This window comes from Nilaparvata lugens, chromosome 3, assembly GCF_014356525.2.
Source record: "Nilaparvata lugens isolate BPH chromosome 3, ASM1435652v1, whole genome shotgun sequence".
Lineage (NCBI taxonomy): Eukaryota > Metazoa > Arthropoda > Insecta > Hemiptera > Delphacidae > Nilaparvata > Nilaparvata lugens.
In genome coordinates, this window is record NC_052506.1 from 89,289,331 (window position 1) to 89,305,959 (window position 16,629).

Consider the following 16,629-nt stretch of genomic DNA (forward strand, 5'->3'; position numbering starts at 1 on the left):
ACAACTCCTCAAATCATCCTGTTCAACACAAACTCTCAGCTTTCCTATCTATGCTACACAGACTTCAAACCATCCCCCTCTCACCTGAACACTACAAAGCAGAACTCAATACCATAAAATATGTAGCACAACAGAACGGATACAAACACAACCTAATTGACAAGCTACTCCAAAAAATCAAAAATAAAAAACAAGAGGACAAAACTGAAAAGTTCATAACACTGACATACATAAACAAAAAATCCAACAGAATAGGAAGTATGTTTCGAAAATCTGGGTATAAAGTGGCATTTAGAACAAAAAATAAAATCTACAAGCAAATCAATAAAAGAGAAAAAATCAAGACAACAAAAAACTCAAACTCCAGGAGTATACAAGCTAAAATGCTCTGATGTGATAATGCTATATCGGACAGACAGGCCGTTCTTTCAATCAAAGATACAAGGAACATATCCAGGGACTAAAAACAAAACAGAATCTGCATTTGCCGACCACCTAATTCAAGAAAATCACAAACACACAACATAAATACTGATCTACAAATCATACACATAAAAACAAAGGACCAGAGTTAGACACAATAGAACAATTGAAATATACACCCAATTTAAAAGCAATAGACAATGTATATTAAATGAACAAACCAACTTCAAATCCCACATCCTCTTTGATTACCTTTCAGCCACAACAAACCCAATAGACACAACAACACCAACAGACACTAATCCAATAGACACCAACAACACCAACAGACACTTATCCAATAGACACCAACAACACCAACAGACACTAATCCAATAGACACCAACAGCACCAACAGACACTAATCCAATAGACACCAACAACACCAACAGACACTAATCCAATAGACACCAACAGCACCAACAGACACTAATCCAATAGACACCAACAGCACACTAGAAATTGCCATCCTATCCTTCTACTTGTCTATGAGTACAACCAAGAAGATGGCGGAACTGCCTAAAGATCTTGTTGTCACAGTGAGTGATTAATTCATTTATTGTAAAATATCTGACTGCTAACTTAGTCGTTTTTTCTAAAAGCAAAAAGTGATTTAATAATAAGCAGTTTGTGATGGAAAACAACATTGAAGAATTCAATTTCTAGTATTGTAATAAATGATAATGAATAAATAAATGATTGTAAGATGTTATATCTCTTGCTCAATATCCAAATTAGACATTGCAAGATTGACGTTATAGTCTGCAATAACATTACAATATGGAGAGGCTTGGAGCTACAGAAGGAGATGCTCAAGCAAGAATGAATCACCTGAATGCTTTATTTATGATGCGGCCAAGTATCAACTCTAATATAGATGGCCCTGAGTGTGAGTTATAAAATTATAATTGTGCTTGAGCAATTTAATTACAATGCGTTTTGCACTTTATATTCTATATATCAAAAATCGAAAATTTGAGTGTAAATTTTTCCTCATGATAATTTTATTCATATTTTTTCCTCTTAAGGCCTGTAATTATTTTGGCAAACAGGATCCAGAGCCGTTTGGGAAATGGCATGGAGTTTTGGATGGATCCAAAGAACCAAACAGATGCATGCAAATCAGTATTTCTAACCCTGGAAAACTTGATGGCTGTGAAGACTGTTTATACTTGTCTGTTTATACACCTTCAGTAAGTAGGCCTAGGCTACATTGTGATATTCATGTGTTTATTTGAAATTGATATAATTTATTCAAGATTCCATAAAATGATAATTTTATAAATGTACTTATTTAGAATTAATTTATTTCGAAGTTCAATGTATAAGCAACTAATTTTAACATTCATTAAAAGGATTATTGATTTGTTATTCTAGAGTTAGTTTTTTGGTTAACATATATCCTTTCAAGAAATAAGTATGATCCATTATCGCAATTTTCGTAAAATTAAAATATTTAACTGTTTGTATAAATGTATAATGTATGATAGTGTTATATTTCTACTCCTATATTGATAAATTACAATAAATAGATACCACATATACAGAACAGATTGTGATTAATATTTTATATTTTAGTCATTAGTGGAAGGGATATATGCCGTGATTATTTTCCTTCATGGAGGAAGCTTTACGAATTGGTATGCCAGTACGGATTCTTATGGACCATACAAAATACTCACACAAGACGTTGTTCTAGTTATTTTAAATTACAGACTTGGGTTTTTAGGTGAGTATGAAATTATTCTGTTTTATGTCTTTACACGGTTTTATGTCCTTTGACTACGGTACCACTGAAATTTCAGATGTTATATCCGTTTAAAAATATAAATTGTTATAAAATTTTTTGAATGTTTAAAATTTATTTAATTCTTTTAATTCTTACTTCAAAACTTTTCAATTTTCCCCCTTTTATTCATTTTTTTCAATTATTGATAATTTATAAATTCTTATGTAAATTTTCAAATTAATTAATTTTTCAAGTTTTATTCAGGAAATGCAATTGCAAAGCTGCGTTTACAGCTTAACACCAAAGTTTCAACAAAATGTTTATTTTTCCGTCCCTATAGATTCTATTAGATTGAACATAACTTATCATACACATGATGAACATATTATGTGTTTGTCAAGTTCCGTTCAATCTAATAGAATCTATAAGGACGGAGAAATAAACATTTTGTTAATAACTTTGGTGTAAACGCAGCTATATCTATGTATATTGTTTGTACGTATTAGTTGTAGGCCTAGTATTAGAATTTTGTATAGGAGGGATAATGATATTAAATTGAAATTTAAAGGGTGATTAAAATCCAAAGTTTATCATATTAAAAATATTAATATAATTTGAAAGGTTATTTGATTCAGAGAAGAAAAATGTTCAACCAAATTATTTTTAATTTTTATAAAAATGACAGTGTCACGATTGACTACTGTGACATGGTGGTTGAGCCTCGTTCTACAAGACAGACCAATAATATTAATATTCGTGGTTTTAGACCAAACTGTACTTTGTTCAAGAAAGCATTCATTTTTCTAACCCCAAAGTTCTACAATGAAATGCCACTACAGTTGAAGCAACTTTTTAAAATTAAGAAAAAAATCCCTAGTCAATTTTCATCTCAGGAATTGGCTTTTATGAGGGATAGAGATGAATTAGAGAACATGTACTCTGTTACTCTCTGATGTTTGTGCATAAGTTACTATGAAGGATCTTACTTCTGCAACTTCCATATTATATCAGTTTTATGCTGTGGGTGAGGGCTTCTGTGTTCATTCTCATGTTCTCCTGTACTAGTGTTTTCTATAATCTTACAGTTTTAATTTAACTGAAAATGCTATACTTTAAAATGCTATTGAGTTACTTCAATTATTGTAAATCTGTTTGATAAAATATTCTTGAGGGTTGTTTCTATTTTATTTTGTTTTGGAAAATAATTTCTAAAACATAGTAGGCTATATAGTATTTGTTGTAAAGATATTTTTCTCTTCTCTGATGCTCCTGTATGCGGTTTTCAGTTTTAATTTAATTACTTTAGGCTATTATTTTAATATTGTGGATCTGTTTGAAAAGTATTCTCCAGGTTTGTTTCTATTTTATTTTGATTTGAAAATTAATTCCCAAAGTATAGTATGTTGCATTTGTTGTAAAGATATTTTCTCTTTTCTGATGCTCCTGTATGCGGACATAATTTCTCGTGAAATTATTTGCATACAGAATTATTTTCGCTAAGATTTATTGGTGCAATGGCATGTTCTGTTATGTCTTTATACAGTTTTTCTTTCTTATTATTAGATATATTGTTTTTTTATTATTGAATGGACATCCACTTTATTCTTTCATTTTTGAACGTACATCTGTTATACTAATTTTCCTTTACTTTTGCTATTCTGTTAATTTTGATGTTTATTTTAATAGAGTCTGTTTGTATTTTGAGATAGGTACTGTACGTTATAGATATTTTATTTTACTTTTACTTCTATTGCAATACGTTACTTCATTTTCTGTGATTATTGTTTGTGCGAGAATAAAGTATTATATTCTATTATTATTATTATTTTTATTATTATTATTATTATTATTATTATTATTATTATTATTATTATTAATTATTATTATTATTATTATTATTATTATATTATTATTATTATAAAGTTGTTTAGGGTTAAGGAAAGAAACTTTATTTGGTTCCCTCCAAAGACAGATAAAGGCAGCCAAAAAATCAATTCAAATCTTTCAAATGAATCAATCTTTCAAATCAAATCACATAATAATGAATTAAGAGCAGATTATTAACAGATAGCAAATATAGAGCTATCCTTGTGAATTCACTTCAGGCTATGTGTAAGAGATGCAAACTAATAATACCCACATAGGCTATAGGCTAAAGTTAATTCTTATTTTTAGGATTTGCAAGTTTCAATGACAAAAATTTCTCTGGAAACTATGGACTGGAGGATCAATCGTTAGCAATAAAATGGGTGAAAGAGAACATTAGGAATTTTGGAGGAGATGATTGCAGAATCACTGTGATGGGTGAAAGTTCTGGGGCTGCCAGCGCCCATTATCAAACCATAGCACCACGGAATTTCGGTGTGTAGAATAAATATTGCACAGCATGAAAATTTATATTCAACTTGTGAGTAATCAACTGTTTCAAGTGGTGACCATATTGGTCATTATTTATAGTGAAATTTACAATTAAATGTTATAACATAATAAGTAAATAATAGTTAATGAAATAAGCGAATAATATTATTTTAATAAACAATCATGCATTGTTTGAAGGGAATCAGATGCTATTTATAAGAAATGCTGGCTATTTACAATGAATCTTAATGCTATAAAACACGGAACAGGAATAAGTAAACATCAATACTGAATTCTGTGATTTTTCAAGTATCATTTGTTCAAAAATTGGCAATAGAATTGATTTTGGACACTCGAAAATGGCATAAAATTGGCCGAAACTAGTCGTGTCTTCGAATAAAGCATGAAGGGTGCTTCATTCTATTGAAAAAATTGTAATTCTATTAAAAAAAAAACGATGAAGTAGTCTCAGCTTGACATAAGTTAAATTGATAATAATTCAATTGATTAGATCTATGTAAGATCGAACTTTACAGTGAGGTGGTCCTACTAAACTGCTATAATGAATGGGTAAAATAGGAGTCCTTTTTCAAAAATTAATATTTGAGACTTATTCATCAGTCATAATTGTAAAACGTATAATAATCAAGCTTTTTTTTATTGTCAATACTATAGCTATCTAGTCTGGAGACTAATGAGCTAATTTTTTCTATCCTAACATACTACTTGATAATGTTAACAGCGAATATCTCATTAGATATTCTTACTGATAATGATTGTTTAATTAATATATGTACACTTATGACTGTACTATAGAAGCTAGATTTACTCAATCACTGCTCTGCTCTTTCACTGGACACTACTTGAACAAGCACTACACTAGTTCAAACGGTTTCCTCCTATTGAGCATCCGCACCAACCATCCATTGTCTAGCAGCTGGATCGCCTCGACGTTGTCATGTTGGTGCAGTCGCCCTTCGTGCCTCTCCGCATGCCATCTGGATCTCGGTGGACACCAGGTCGACGTGCAGGTCTCTATGAAGATCGCTGCTTGTTCCTGACATACCAAGGAGCATCCACAATGTTCCTCAGCACCTTGTTCTGGAACCGTTGTATGACATTGATGTTGCTGTCTTTGGTACACCCCCAAAGTTGTATACCATATGTCCATACTGGCTTTAGTATCTGTTTGTACAGAAGTACTTTGTTTTGGATTTGTAGGTTGGAGTTTTTACCGATCAGCCAATACAGCTTCTTATATTTGATTCCAAGTTCCTCTCTCTTCTTCTTGACATGGGCCTTCCAGCGAAGCTTTGCATCCAAGGTCATACCTAGATACTTGGCATCATTGGTATGGTACAACTTGGTTGTTATATTGTTATTGGTATGGGCAGGTCCTTATTATTGGTGAAGTTGATGTGAATCGACTTTGCTTCATTTAGTTTCATCCTCCACTTCTAGTCCAATCTTGAATTTTGTTGATGGATCTCTGTAGTTTTTCTGTTGCAATATGAATATTACTCTCTACTGATAATATGGCTGTATCGTCTGCAAATGTTGCTGTAGAGTATTCTCATCAAGGCTGGGAATATCGCTGGTATAGAGTAGGTAGAGAAATGTCCTAGAACACTTCCTTGAGGAACTCCTGCTTTTATTTCCTTCAATCAGAATATGAATTTTCATGCCTGACTCTAAAGTATCTGTCAGTCAAATAGGATTTTAATATATCTGTAAATTGCTTTGGTAGCACTTTTTTCAGTTTAAAAAGAAGACCTTCATGCCACACTTTATCATAAGGTTGCCCTATATCAAGGAAAGCTGCTGAACAAACTTTTTTCTCTTCTAGGCTCTTCTCTATTACATTCACAATCCTATGCACTTGGTCTATTGTTGAGTGTTTCACTCTGAAGCCAATTGGTGATTTGGAATTATGTGCTGTCTCTCAATTATTGGTGTTAGCCTACTCAGTAAAATCCTTTCAAACAACTTGGCAAGCACAGGTAGCAATGATATTGGCCTATATGATGATACTTCATGTGGCTCTTTACCTGGCTTGAGTAGCATTATAACCTCTGCTACTTTCCATATTCCTGGTACAAATTTGAGTCTGAAAGAGGCATTCAAAATGGTGTTAATTTTACTATTGCTTCTTGGTAGGTGCTTGAGGACTAAGCCAGTTATCATTTCGAATCCAGGGGTCTTTTTGTTATTCAGATTTCTTATTTCACTTTTCACCTCTTCTATTGTGACACACATTATTTCTTGATTTGGCTGTAAGATGTTCTCCTCTGCTTCTAAAGTGTCTTCTTCAGTTGTGTTGTTTGGTTGAAAAACGTTCACAAGATGATCTGCAAAGGTCTGTGCCTTTTCATCAATACTCCTTGCCCATTGTCTGTTCTGCTTCCTGAGAGGAGGAGATTGATGAATGGGTTTTTTAATTTTTTTAGCTGCCTTCCAGAGTGAGTAGTCTGTACTGCGTTCGCTGTTAAGTTTATCAAGTAATTATTGATTGATTCATTCTTGATACATTGAATCTCTCTCCTTAGTTCTTGAGTTAGATTGTTTAAAACTCTTTTGTCTGAGGAGAACGTGATTGCTGCCATTTCCTTCTGCTCTTCGTTTTTCCACAATCATTCTCTGATTTCCGCAGGGTAATTATTTCCAGTGGTTCTTCTCTGAATTGTGGAGTATTACACCATGCTGCCTGTTGGATATCAGTAACAAACTTCTCTAACTCCCGATCAATCTGTTCTTCGTTTCTTAATGGCGAGTTCAACTCTATTCTTTCATCCAGCATCTTTTGGAAACCTTCCAATCCGTGTGCTGTTGACTAGCGCAGGACAAGCATTTTCTTCTGTAGAATTGAATCACTCAGAGTCAATGATGGGTGAGTGGTCCGAATTTAGATCGAAACTATCCTCTAAATGCAAATAATTTACTGATAGGCCTATATTCTTTGTCAGAAAAAAATCTATAAGATCTGGGATTTTCCTCGTATCGGTGGGCCAGTAGGTTGGTTTACCAGTTGAAAGAGCTTCGCACCTCATCTCTCTCATTGCTGCATAGAGCTGACTTCCCTTGTGTGTTGTTAAGCGCGATCCCCAATGCACATGCTTTGCATTGAAATCTCCACCAAGAATGATGGATTGTGGGTTTGTGTATCTTCTGTGATTTGGTGAATATTCTTCTCTGTGTTCTTCCGTAAATCTGGAATATTTTTTGTTTTATTGGAGTTTAAAGCATCACTGGGTTTTGTACAGTCTTTTGTTTGATGTTTACCTGCACACTTTACACACCTAGGCTCCTTGTTACAGTATTTTTGTGTGTGACCGTATGCTTGGCATCGTTTGCATTGCGGTATCAGGTTGGCCTTCTTCAGTGCTTCCACTTCCACTTTGCAACCAAGTATATTTTTAAGTTCAAAAACTTTTTTTATATTTTCTTCCGCGCTGAATGAGACTATGAACATATCTAATGGCTCTTTTGTCTTCCACTTTAGCTTATTCACAACTTCTAGAGCTTTCAATCCTCGTATTTTCAAATCTTCCAGTATCATGTTCGTACTACAAGAGTGATGAAGTTTTTTAATCATTACTCTCATTGGTCTCGACTGCTTATCTTCATAGGAATGCCAGTTAAATCCGTCATTAATCAGTTCTCTGGTAACTTCCGATAATTTCGGAGTCGACTGCATTTATTTTGAACGTTTCTCTACTCAAGAGTTTTATTCTAAATTGTCAGCTGGCGACACTTTTTTCAAACTCTTAAGGAGTCCATCTAGATTCTTGATACCATCCACTATGATTGGGGGTGGTGGCATTTCTTTCTTCTCTCTCTTCTCCACGTCAGTGGTTTTAGAATTCAAGTTCTGTTGAATTCTTTTTGCAGATACATTTTTGACTTCTGGCGATGGAGTACTAAGCTTCCTCTTCTTGGTAGCCCGCTTAGTACAAGTCCTGATCCATTCTGTTTCTTTGGCCAATTCTTCCTCATTTGTTGAATAATTCTCGGCTGCTGAGCTGGTAGGCTGTGAGCTGTGAATCTTCTTCTCAATATTCAGAAATCTTGCTTCCAAATCCTGCACTTTTTTTAACAGTTCTAAGTTGCTCTTCTCCAATTCCTTCCTCTTCTCATCGGTCTCTTTCAGGCGATGAAAAGTACCGGTACCTGCTCGGTTGAAGTTTCGAGTTTATTTAATTTGATATATTTATCCGGTGAACACTGGATTTCTGATGTATTTAGCATGGTCCCACACAGCACAAGTATGTTCTGAGCATTTTCTAGGAACGTTCTCTAAGAAGTTTAGGGACATCCCCAGAACGTTCTGTATGTACCTAGGAATGTCCTGGGGATGTCCCTGGAAGGAGCGAATGTCCAAAATTAGCAGGTTCCAGGGACATTCTCAGAGCACATCCCAGGGGTGTTGTGGAACATTCTTAAGACATTCTCAGTATGTTCAGAGGATCTTCAAGGGATGCGCCCCACACAGCACATTGTTCTGAGCATTTTCTAGGAACGTTCTCTAAGAAGTTAGGGGACATCCCCGGAACGTTCTGTATGTACCTAGGAATGTCCTGGGATGTCCCTGGAAGGAGCGAATGTCCAAGAATAGCAGGTTCCTGGAACATTATCAGAGCACATCCCAGGGGTGTTTTGTGGAACATTCTTAAGACATTCTCAGTAAGTCTTCAAGGGATGTTCTCTAGAAGTTGGCGGGCATCCTGAGAACATTCTATATGTACCTTGAAATGTCCCTGGAACACAGTTATTTATAAACTATGAACACTGGAAAATGGTCTCCCACTTTTTAAACAAAATAATAAACATGCAAAGAGCCCACCCCAGCAGCTGAGTGCATCTTTTAAAAAAATTAGATTTGATGGCTAAATGAGAATTTAACTTTTTTGATGAATTCAAAAACTGCAAAGATATGTTTTTATTTTGAATATGATTGTTTTTTTTTATTAATAATGATTAATTTTATCTTTCAAACCCTTAAGGTTTCTTTATCTTTTAGGTCAAGCTTATATTTTACAGCTGCCTATATGTCAGCTTGTGAATTTCGGGGATGAGATATTTGATTTTCCACAGACACACTCACTCGCTCACTTCCATTATCCAACGACTACGAAATTATCAGCTGTTTTTCCAATGATGAATAATTATATCCTTTTCATGTCCTTCAGCGAGCTGTCCCAGGGATGAGACCGGTGCGATTAATTTTTATATTATTAACCTATATTAATAATAATGTTACAATTTCTTGAGAATCATTAGAGCCATTTTTGAGATCCGGTATAATAAAAACATATAAACATGAATTGCTCGTTTAATAGTACCGTAGCGGATAGGATACCTACATTACACAATTGCAATTGAATGCAGTGATTTTTTAATGTTTGAGACTTTTGTTAGTGTTATATTTGAAATTGAGGATTCAACAATTTCCTTATTCTGTCCTGACTGAAAACATAAATACTGTATTAAAAATTACTGCATCCAATTGGAATTGTGTACTGTATGAAAATGAATAAGATAATGAGTGTTATGTTATATAATGTATAGTTATAATTGGAGTAATTGGCTTTATATATTGAATATATTCCAATTTTGGATTAAAAAAATATGAATTTTAGTCATTATTAAAAATTGTAATAATATTAATTAATTCATAACTTTATATAGAGGAAATATTTCAGATTTGAATGAAATCAAAGATCATTTATAATGATTACAAAAACTTTATTTACAAAACATGTTAAATGTACAATGGTCAATGCAAACAATTGAAAAATTATTTACGAAAGACTTATTGATCTTTTAAAAATGAGAACTTCAATCCAGTAAAGTTAAATGATTTCCTACAGGTAAAACTGAATTATAAAAAAACAATTGAACTGGCGAAAAGCTCTTTTACGGAAAAAATTAAAGAAAATTTCAGAAACGTAAAGAATACTAATGATTTTTGGCATGTAGTCCATTCCTTCAGACGTAAAGGTGTATCAAATTAAATTGGCTTGTTGAGTGGGTTTTATTTTTCCGGGAAAAATATAAGGTACCAGATTTATTTCTACTCAAACTGATATTTGCAAACAATAGACACCCCTTCCTTGATAGACCGGCTACTGAAGAAGAGTTTGATTGCATTCTGAAAAATACAACAAAGGGTAAATCTCCGGGTCCCGACGGTATTCCTTATGAATTTTTCAAGTTTTTGCCCGATAAATGGAAAGATTGTTTGTGCGAATTTAGCAAATCACTGGGGCTAAAGAAAAACTATCATAAGACAAAAGTAATGCCATTCCACAAGGGATTGATTTTTGCAAGGAATATAATTATATCTGGGAGTAGTTTTTCAATCATCAGGTGGTTTCAAAAATATGTGTAGTGGAGCATTACATAAATCTAATGTAGAGACCGCTGCTCTTATAATCCTTATCAATACCTTATCAAATCTCAAATCTTATACTTGGGAGACTAAGACAAGACAAAGTTATACGAATCCATCGTGATTCCAGCTACACTCTATGGAGCTGAAATTTGGGCGTAGGGCATGGAAGCATTAGAGAAGGCTCAATTGTTCTCTTGTTATAGAGTTCTTCTGGAAGCTGAGTTTGGGGAACGAAATTGGGTTACCCACGTGAAATCTTGGCTTCGCACATTGAACTTAGGTCAAGTCTGGGGAAATGATGGTTTTGTAGGGTTGATCTCACAAAAAACTACAAGCGTTTATTGGATGATTATAGGACACATATTAGGAATGAAGATGCCAACATGCGTTCGCATCGCAGAGCTGTGGCATGTATTGGAGAATAAACCCTAATTCAGAAATGTCAGAATTGTTGTCATGTAGGATTCCGATTGATGTTTAAAGATGCATGACTCAGCTCAGAATTCCTACTGTCTTGGGAAGTACACTCAACTTTGGTAGTAGAAGATATTGACTTGACGTCATTAAAGCCTGCCCATCTTGCAACACTCAGAATGAGTCTTTGAGCAATTTTCTATTGAGCTGTGGAGTATATCAGGATGTAAGAGAATGGTACATTGCGACGTATGTATATAATATTGTGGATGATAGAGATAAGATTATAGTTTTACTTTCAAATTTCTCAAGGACAAAAATATTGGATATTTATTCATACACTGTGGAATCATTAAATAGAAGAGGATATGCTGTAGTGTGCCATAATTGATGAATTTGCAATGTGCCATTTTTTAGTGTACAAGTGGCATCGTTTCCTGATGATGCTATTGGTCCTCGATCATTTATTCTGTTTGTTATACCCAGTCGTTATTGTGTTGATGTTGCAAATTGTGCTTCAGTGATTATCAATTTTTCCTTCTAGTCTGCTCTGTTTTTGATATTTTTGTAATTTATGTATTTATTATTGATGTTCGTGTGCAATTCTTTGTATAGGGCATGGCCGTTATGACAAATGAAGATTTCTATTATTATAAGTGCAGTATGATTCCTAATGCAGATCTGATTCATTTTCTTCAGTCTTCTTCCTGAAAAAAAAAAATTGAATCAGCAAATATATAACTATAGCAAATGCAGATTTGCATAGGGTACACAGGTTTCTGCACAGATTTGGTACATCATTTTAAAGGCCTTTCTGAAACAAGAAAGATTACATCAATAAAAATGTTCTGTGATACTTGTATCCAAAATGGCAGCTGATTGAAGTTTTATTTTTTGAAGAAATAATTGTTAAAGTTCAATCAGCCGCCATTTTGACTTAAAGTATCATAGAACATTTTGATTGATGCAATCTCCTAGTTTTGAAAAGGCCTTTAAAATGATGTACCATACAATGGGTGTTCACGTTTAAAATATTGGAGTTACAACCCCTAAGTCGACCCCTTATGAGGAGTTGAAGTTCAGTTGTACGTCAAAAGGTAGCGTATTCGACCAATAACGTATCCTAAAAGTTACAGTATTATTTCCACAATAGTCTCCATCTTATTGAAGGGTTCCCATACTGACTCTGTATACCAAGTCTCAAGAATCCAGAATATTTAATTTGAGGACAGACAGATGGACTATAATAGCACAATTGCAAGAAGGCCACCTCAGGTTCTAATGATCTTGATAATTTGTTACACTTGGTGAGATTATGACAACAAAATTGTTTCAATCAGTGGTTGTTAGTTTCCCTTGGATCTGACTCACACAGTAGAACTGTTCATATGGACAATTTTTCAGGGCAGCTTGAGATTGGAAACTTTTAGGGATGCAAAACTGATCATTTATTCAAGGAATATAATGAAAAAATGTTATGCTTACTCTCTCTCCATTCTTTCTTTTGCTTTCACAAGCCATTTCTGCATTTGTTGCTTCATTTTTTAAACTTCTTGCTGAATCTGAAAAAAATTGAAACTAATGGAATCCTTGTTTCCACAAGTATATAATATTGAACTATTCCACACTTTATTGAGACCTGAATATGGAGAAATAATGACATGTTATGTCGTGATGGCCATTTTACTATGTTGTCAAAAGCATCCATCAAAGGGATGCTTTTGACTAGAGAGTGAAATGATATTGTACCATAAGTGAGTCATTATTTCCATATTTCAGCATCAATACAGTTTGAAATAGTTCAATGTTTCTGGAAGTGTTGCAACACAGATGAATTGATACAATATTCATGAAATCAATACAAATCTATGTTGTTTTTCAACAGTTATTCCATATTGAAGTTATTATAAACCAGTTGTATAATAAACCAAAAGTCAATCTCTTCATTTTCCCAATTGGGAATGCCCTGATAATGCAGGACATAATTCAAAATGGCTTTCTATACAGAACTCAAGAAATGTTTGTTTTGCTATAGTGAGGTCCACGTTATAATGGCAGTGTTTGATTAGCAATGGTGCTGCTATCCTTGTCTATTATTTGACAAAACAGATAGTACTACCATAGAGAAAAAATAGTGTAAGTAGATATCCCATGGTATAGGGAATTTATGTCGCAACTTTTACTGTTATCTCAAGCCGATTACTGTCGATTATTGTCAATTTTTACTTTTTGTTGGTGTGAGAGTGTATGAACGGCACAATTTGAGAGACTACCAGCGTCACACAGCTGCATGTGATGAATTACGTGAACTATCGGCTTGGGATAACAGTAAAAGTTGCGACATAAACGCCCTGTACCATGGGATATCTACTTATGCTATCGGTTCTCTATGGTACTACTGTGAGGTAATGAAGACAGTTTTAGGCACCTTATAAAGTGAACATTAATTGATGACACCTTATCAAGGTTAATTTACCTTTTAGATAGAAAGTTTATCTTACCAAAGATAACATGGTGCAATTTTGAAAATTCTCTTTTTCTTTTCCCATCCCAACTGTACATAACGTTGATATTGTTTTTTAGGAGAACTGGCAGCATAGGATATATTATCGATTTCATATCATGTCCACCTATCCTCTTCAGTTCTTTCAGCCCAACTGAAACCATCACTTATTCCTAGACCTAAACTTGAACATTTTCTTGTTAGCTTGCCCCCAATAAGTTAAGAATCCTAAGCTGATGTGATACAAATATATGATTGGTACTTTACCATAATCATAATGCCAAGAGCCCTAAAGTCAAAATAAGAGTAACTGTAAAAAATCTTTATTCTAAAATATTGCGGGCCCCTTCGGCTTGGCTGTTGGGACCACCTATTGGGAGCCTAGAAACAGAGCCCACTTCTCAGCAGTCTACTGTTCATCGCTTAGACAAGTAGATAATATATAATAGACAAATCAGAAAAAGTATTGAAGCCCAGAAAATTTTATAATAATCTAAAAAAGAGAATAAGTATACAAGCCCAGAAAATTTTTGGCTTCCAATCGTTGGTGTGATAAGTACAGTAACGTTTCTCTCTAAAAACCCCACTATAAAGAGTGTTTCAGAAGTAGTGTCAAACATTTCAGGGTATTGTTCCTGGATGATAGGAGACTACAAATGTTGTATTTGAAGTGGCCAAAACTGTCTGTTCATAGCACAGTCTTCATAACCCTGAGTCTTCATAGCATAAATATTCAATCCCCATTTTTAGATCAATACAACATTTCATCTTGAGATGAAAATTCCTAGGTGAAAAAAAAACAAAATTGCAGCTAGGCCTATAAGGATAACCACTGAGTTTTGGCCACTTCAAATACGACATTTGTAGTCTCCTATCATCCAGGTACAATACCTTAAAATGTTTGACACTACTTCTGAAACACCCTGTATAAGTTTCAATCAGCAGTAGTCATTTTGGAAAATTCTCATTCAAATAATAAGATTCTGAGGTTGAGGATCCCACTTCTTCAATCATTCCACCAATGTTTTCCCGAGTTTAGAAACACTATACAATTCCCCCAACTTTTCAGATTTGTGTGAACCCTTTCAGTCATAATATTATAAAACTTTCAGTCATAATTATAAAACTTACAAGCTCGCTTTTGAATCCCTTGACATTTAATAGCTTCTCTTCTACATCCATCAAATCCTCATAGCTTTTCAATGACAGTATGGCATTGTCAAGTTGGGGCTCCACTGATGGCTGCTGATTTTGAGCTCCCACATGAGAGTTTTGCAAACGATCCAAAATAATTTTTTGATTGCTCAAAATCAAATCAAGCATTATTTTTATGTCTGAATATTTTCGCAAACCTAAAAAATTAAAAATAATTAGTTTACTTGAATATTTTTTATACCCAGCTGAATATGTTACCGTACATAAACATATGTTGATTTGCTGATGGTCAAAAATCTATCAAAATTAATATCATAGCCACCTCTAATACAAGGCCCCGACCTACGATATTGCAGTGTGGCAGTGTAGGCCTAGAATCTAATACTTGATAGCTGATCTTTTTCACCAATCATGTATTAGATTCTAGGCCCACACTGCAACGTTGCAATATCATAGGCCGGGGCCTTGTGTTAGAGGTGGCTATGCTACTATGAACTGAATAGAGAACATAGAATCCCATCAAAACATGTCCTTTCAGGTGATTCCACAAATATACATACAGAGTGTTCCACCAATGTTAGAACCATAGATGTACATAACATTTTTGACAAAAAAATGTCCAGTGCACACAGGTCCTCGCGACTTTCATTTTCAAGATACATCAATATTTAAATAAATTCAACAATTAACATTGATTAAAGAACCATTTCTTGATCTCCATTTTTACTCAAAAAGTCAAAATAAATCATAAGTTTTGACCAGCATAATTCATCTAGGTGCCTGGATTTGCTCTCATTTGAAAGCACTGAACAATATCAAACATTTAAGAAAACTGTGTTTGAAATTTTGGGCCTTGAAAACCAAAGCTGATAGGACCTATGTTTATTGAGCATTTTCTGTCAGAAATATGTTGTAGAATCTATGGTTAACGGCTGTTACAACCTTGGTGGGATACCCTGTATATGGATTATTTATTACCTTTGTTAGTAGAGCTCTTGTTCTCAAGCAGTGACTATTTTGGTGTTGAGAACTGAGAGAGACTGCATCCTGATGGAAAATCAGGAAGGTGATCGGAATAAGAATATTGTGTTCAGGTTGCATTGTGTTGGCAAGATGATCTGTGTCACAGTTCACTGTGGTGGATGGTTGTACAATACTGTTCTCAGATTCTGCTTCCGATTCTCCTGCATAAGAAACTTCGGAGTCAGAAATAAGTTTCCTAGCCGCCCTTCTTCTGTCTCTTTGCCCTCCTATTTTCATCTTCTGTAGTAGAAAGATCAGAATATTTATTGGAATCTTTTTCCTTCTAGAGCCCCCTCTGGTACGTTTCTGAAACACAAACAACACTTGAAGCAGGGAATCTACTAAATTTTAATAGAAAAATTAGAGGAAGAATTTAAGGTGAATTCCAGAAACATTAGTACCTACCATAGGAACTTTACTTATACTTTATCTCAGTTTTTATGTTTGATAAAAACTCAATTATGTTTTAATCAAATCATTATTCTCAACATCTTTATCACTAATTTAATGTTTTAAAAGTAATGCTGCCTACTTAAAAATTGCAAGAATGGAATTGTGTATTTTTTAAATTTACACATTTTCTTTGGAAAATAC

General features: G+C 34.0%; 1 protein-coding gene and 1 long non-coding RNA gene across 2 annotated transcripts in view; one reads left to right on the top strand and one right to left on the bottom strand.

Moving 5' to 3' along the window:
- LOC111048481 (esterase E4-like) overlaps positions 1-16,629 on the top strand; it is a gene marked incomplete at its 5' end in the record, with an annotated part of 32,332 nt that overhangs the window by 513 nt on the left and 15,190 nt on the right. Inside the window, 3 exon segments of the mRNA XM_039422951.1 lie at positions 1,515-1,655; positions 2,041-2,191; positions 4,367-4,552. Coding sequence (XP_039278885.1) covers positions 1,515-1,655; positions 2,041-2,191; positions 4,367-4,552 — 478 coding nt within the window.
- Positions 12,652-16,123, bottom strand: LOC120350630. Its single transcript, XR_005570954.1, has 3 exons — positions 15,991-16,123; positions 14,989-15,209; positions 12,652-12,916 (listed from the first exon to the last, which is right to left on the bottom strand). It is a non-coding gene; the product is annotated as an uncharacterized LOC120350630 (long non-coding RNA).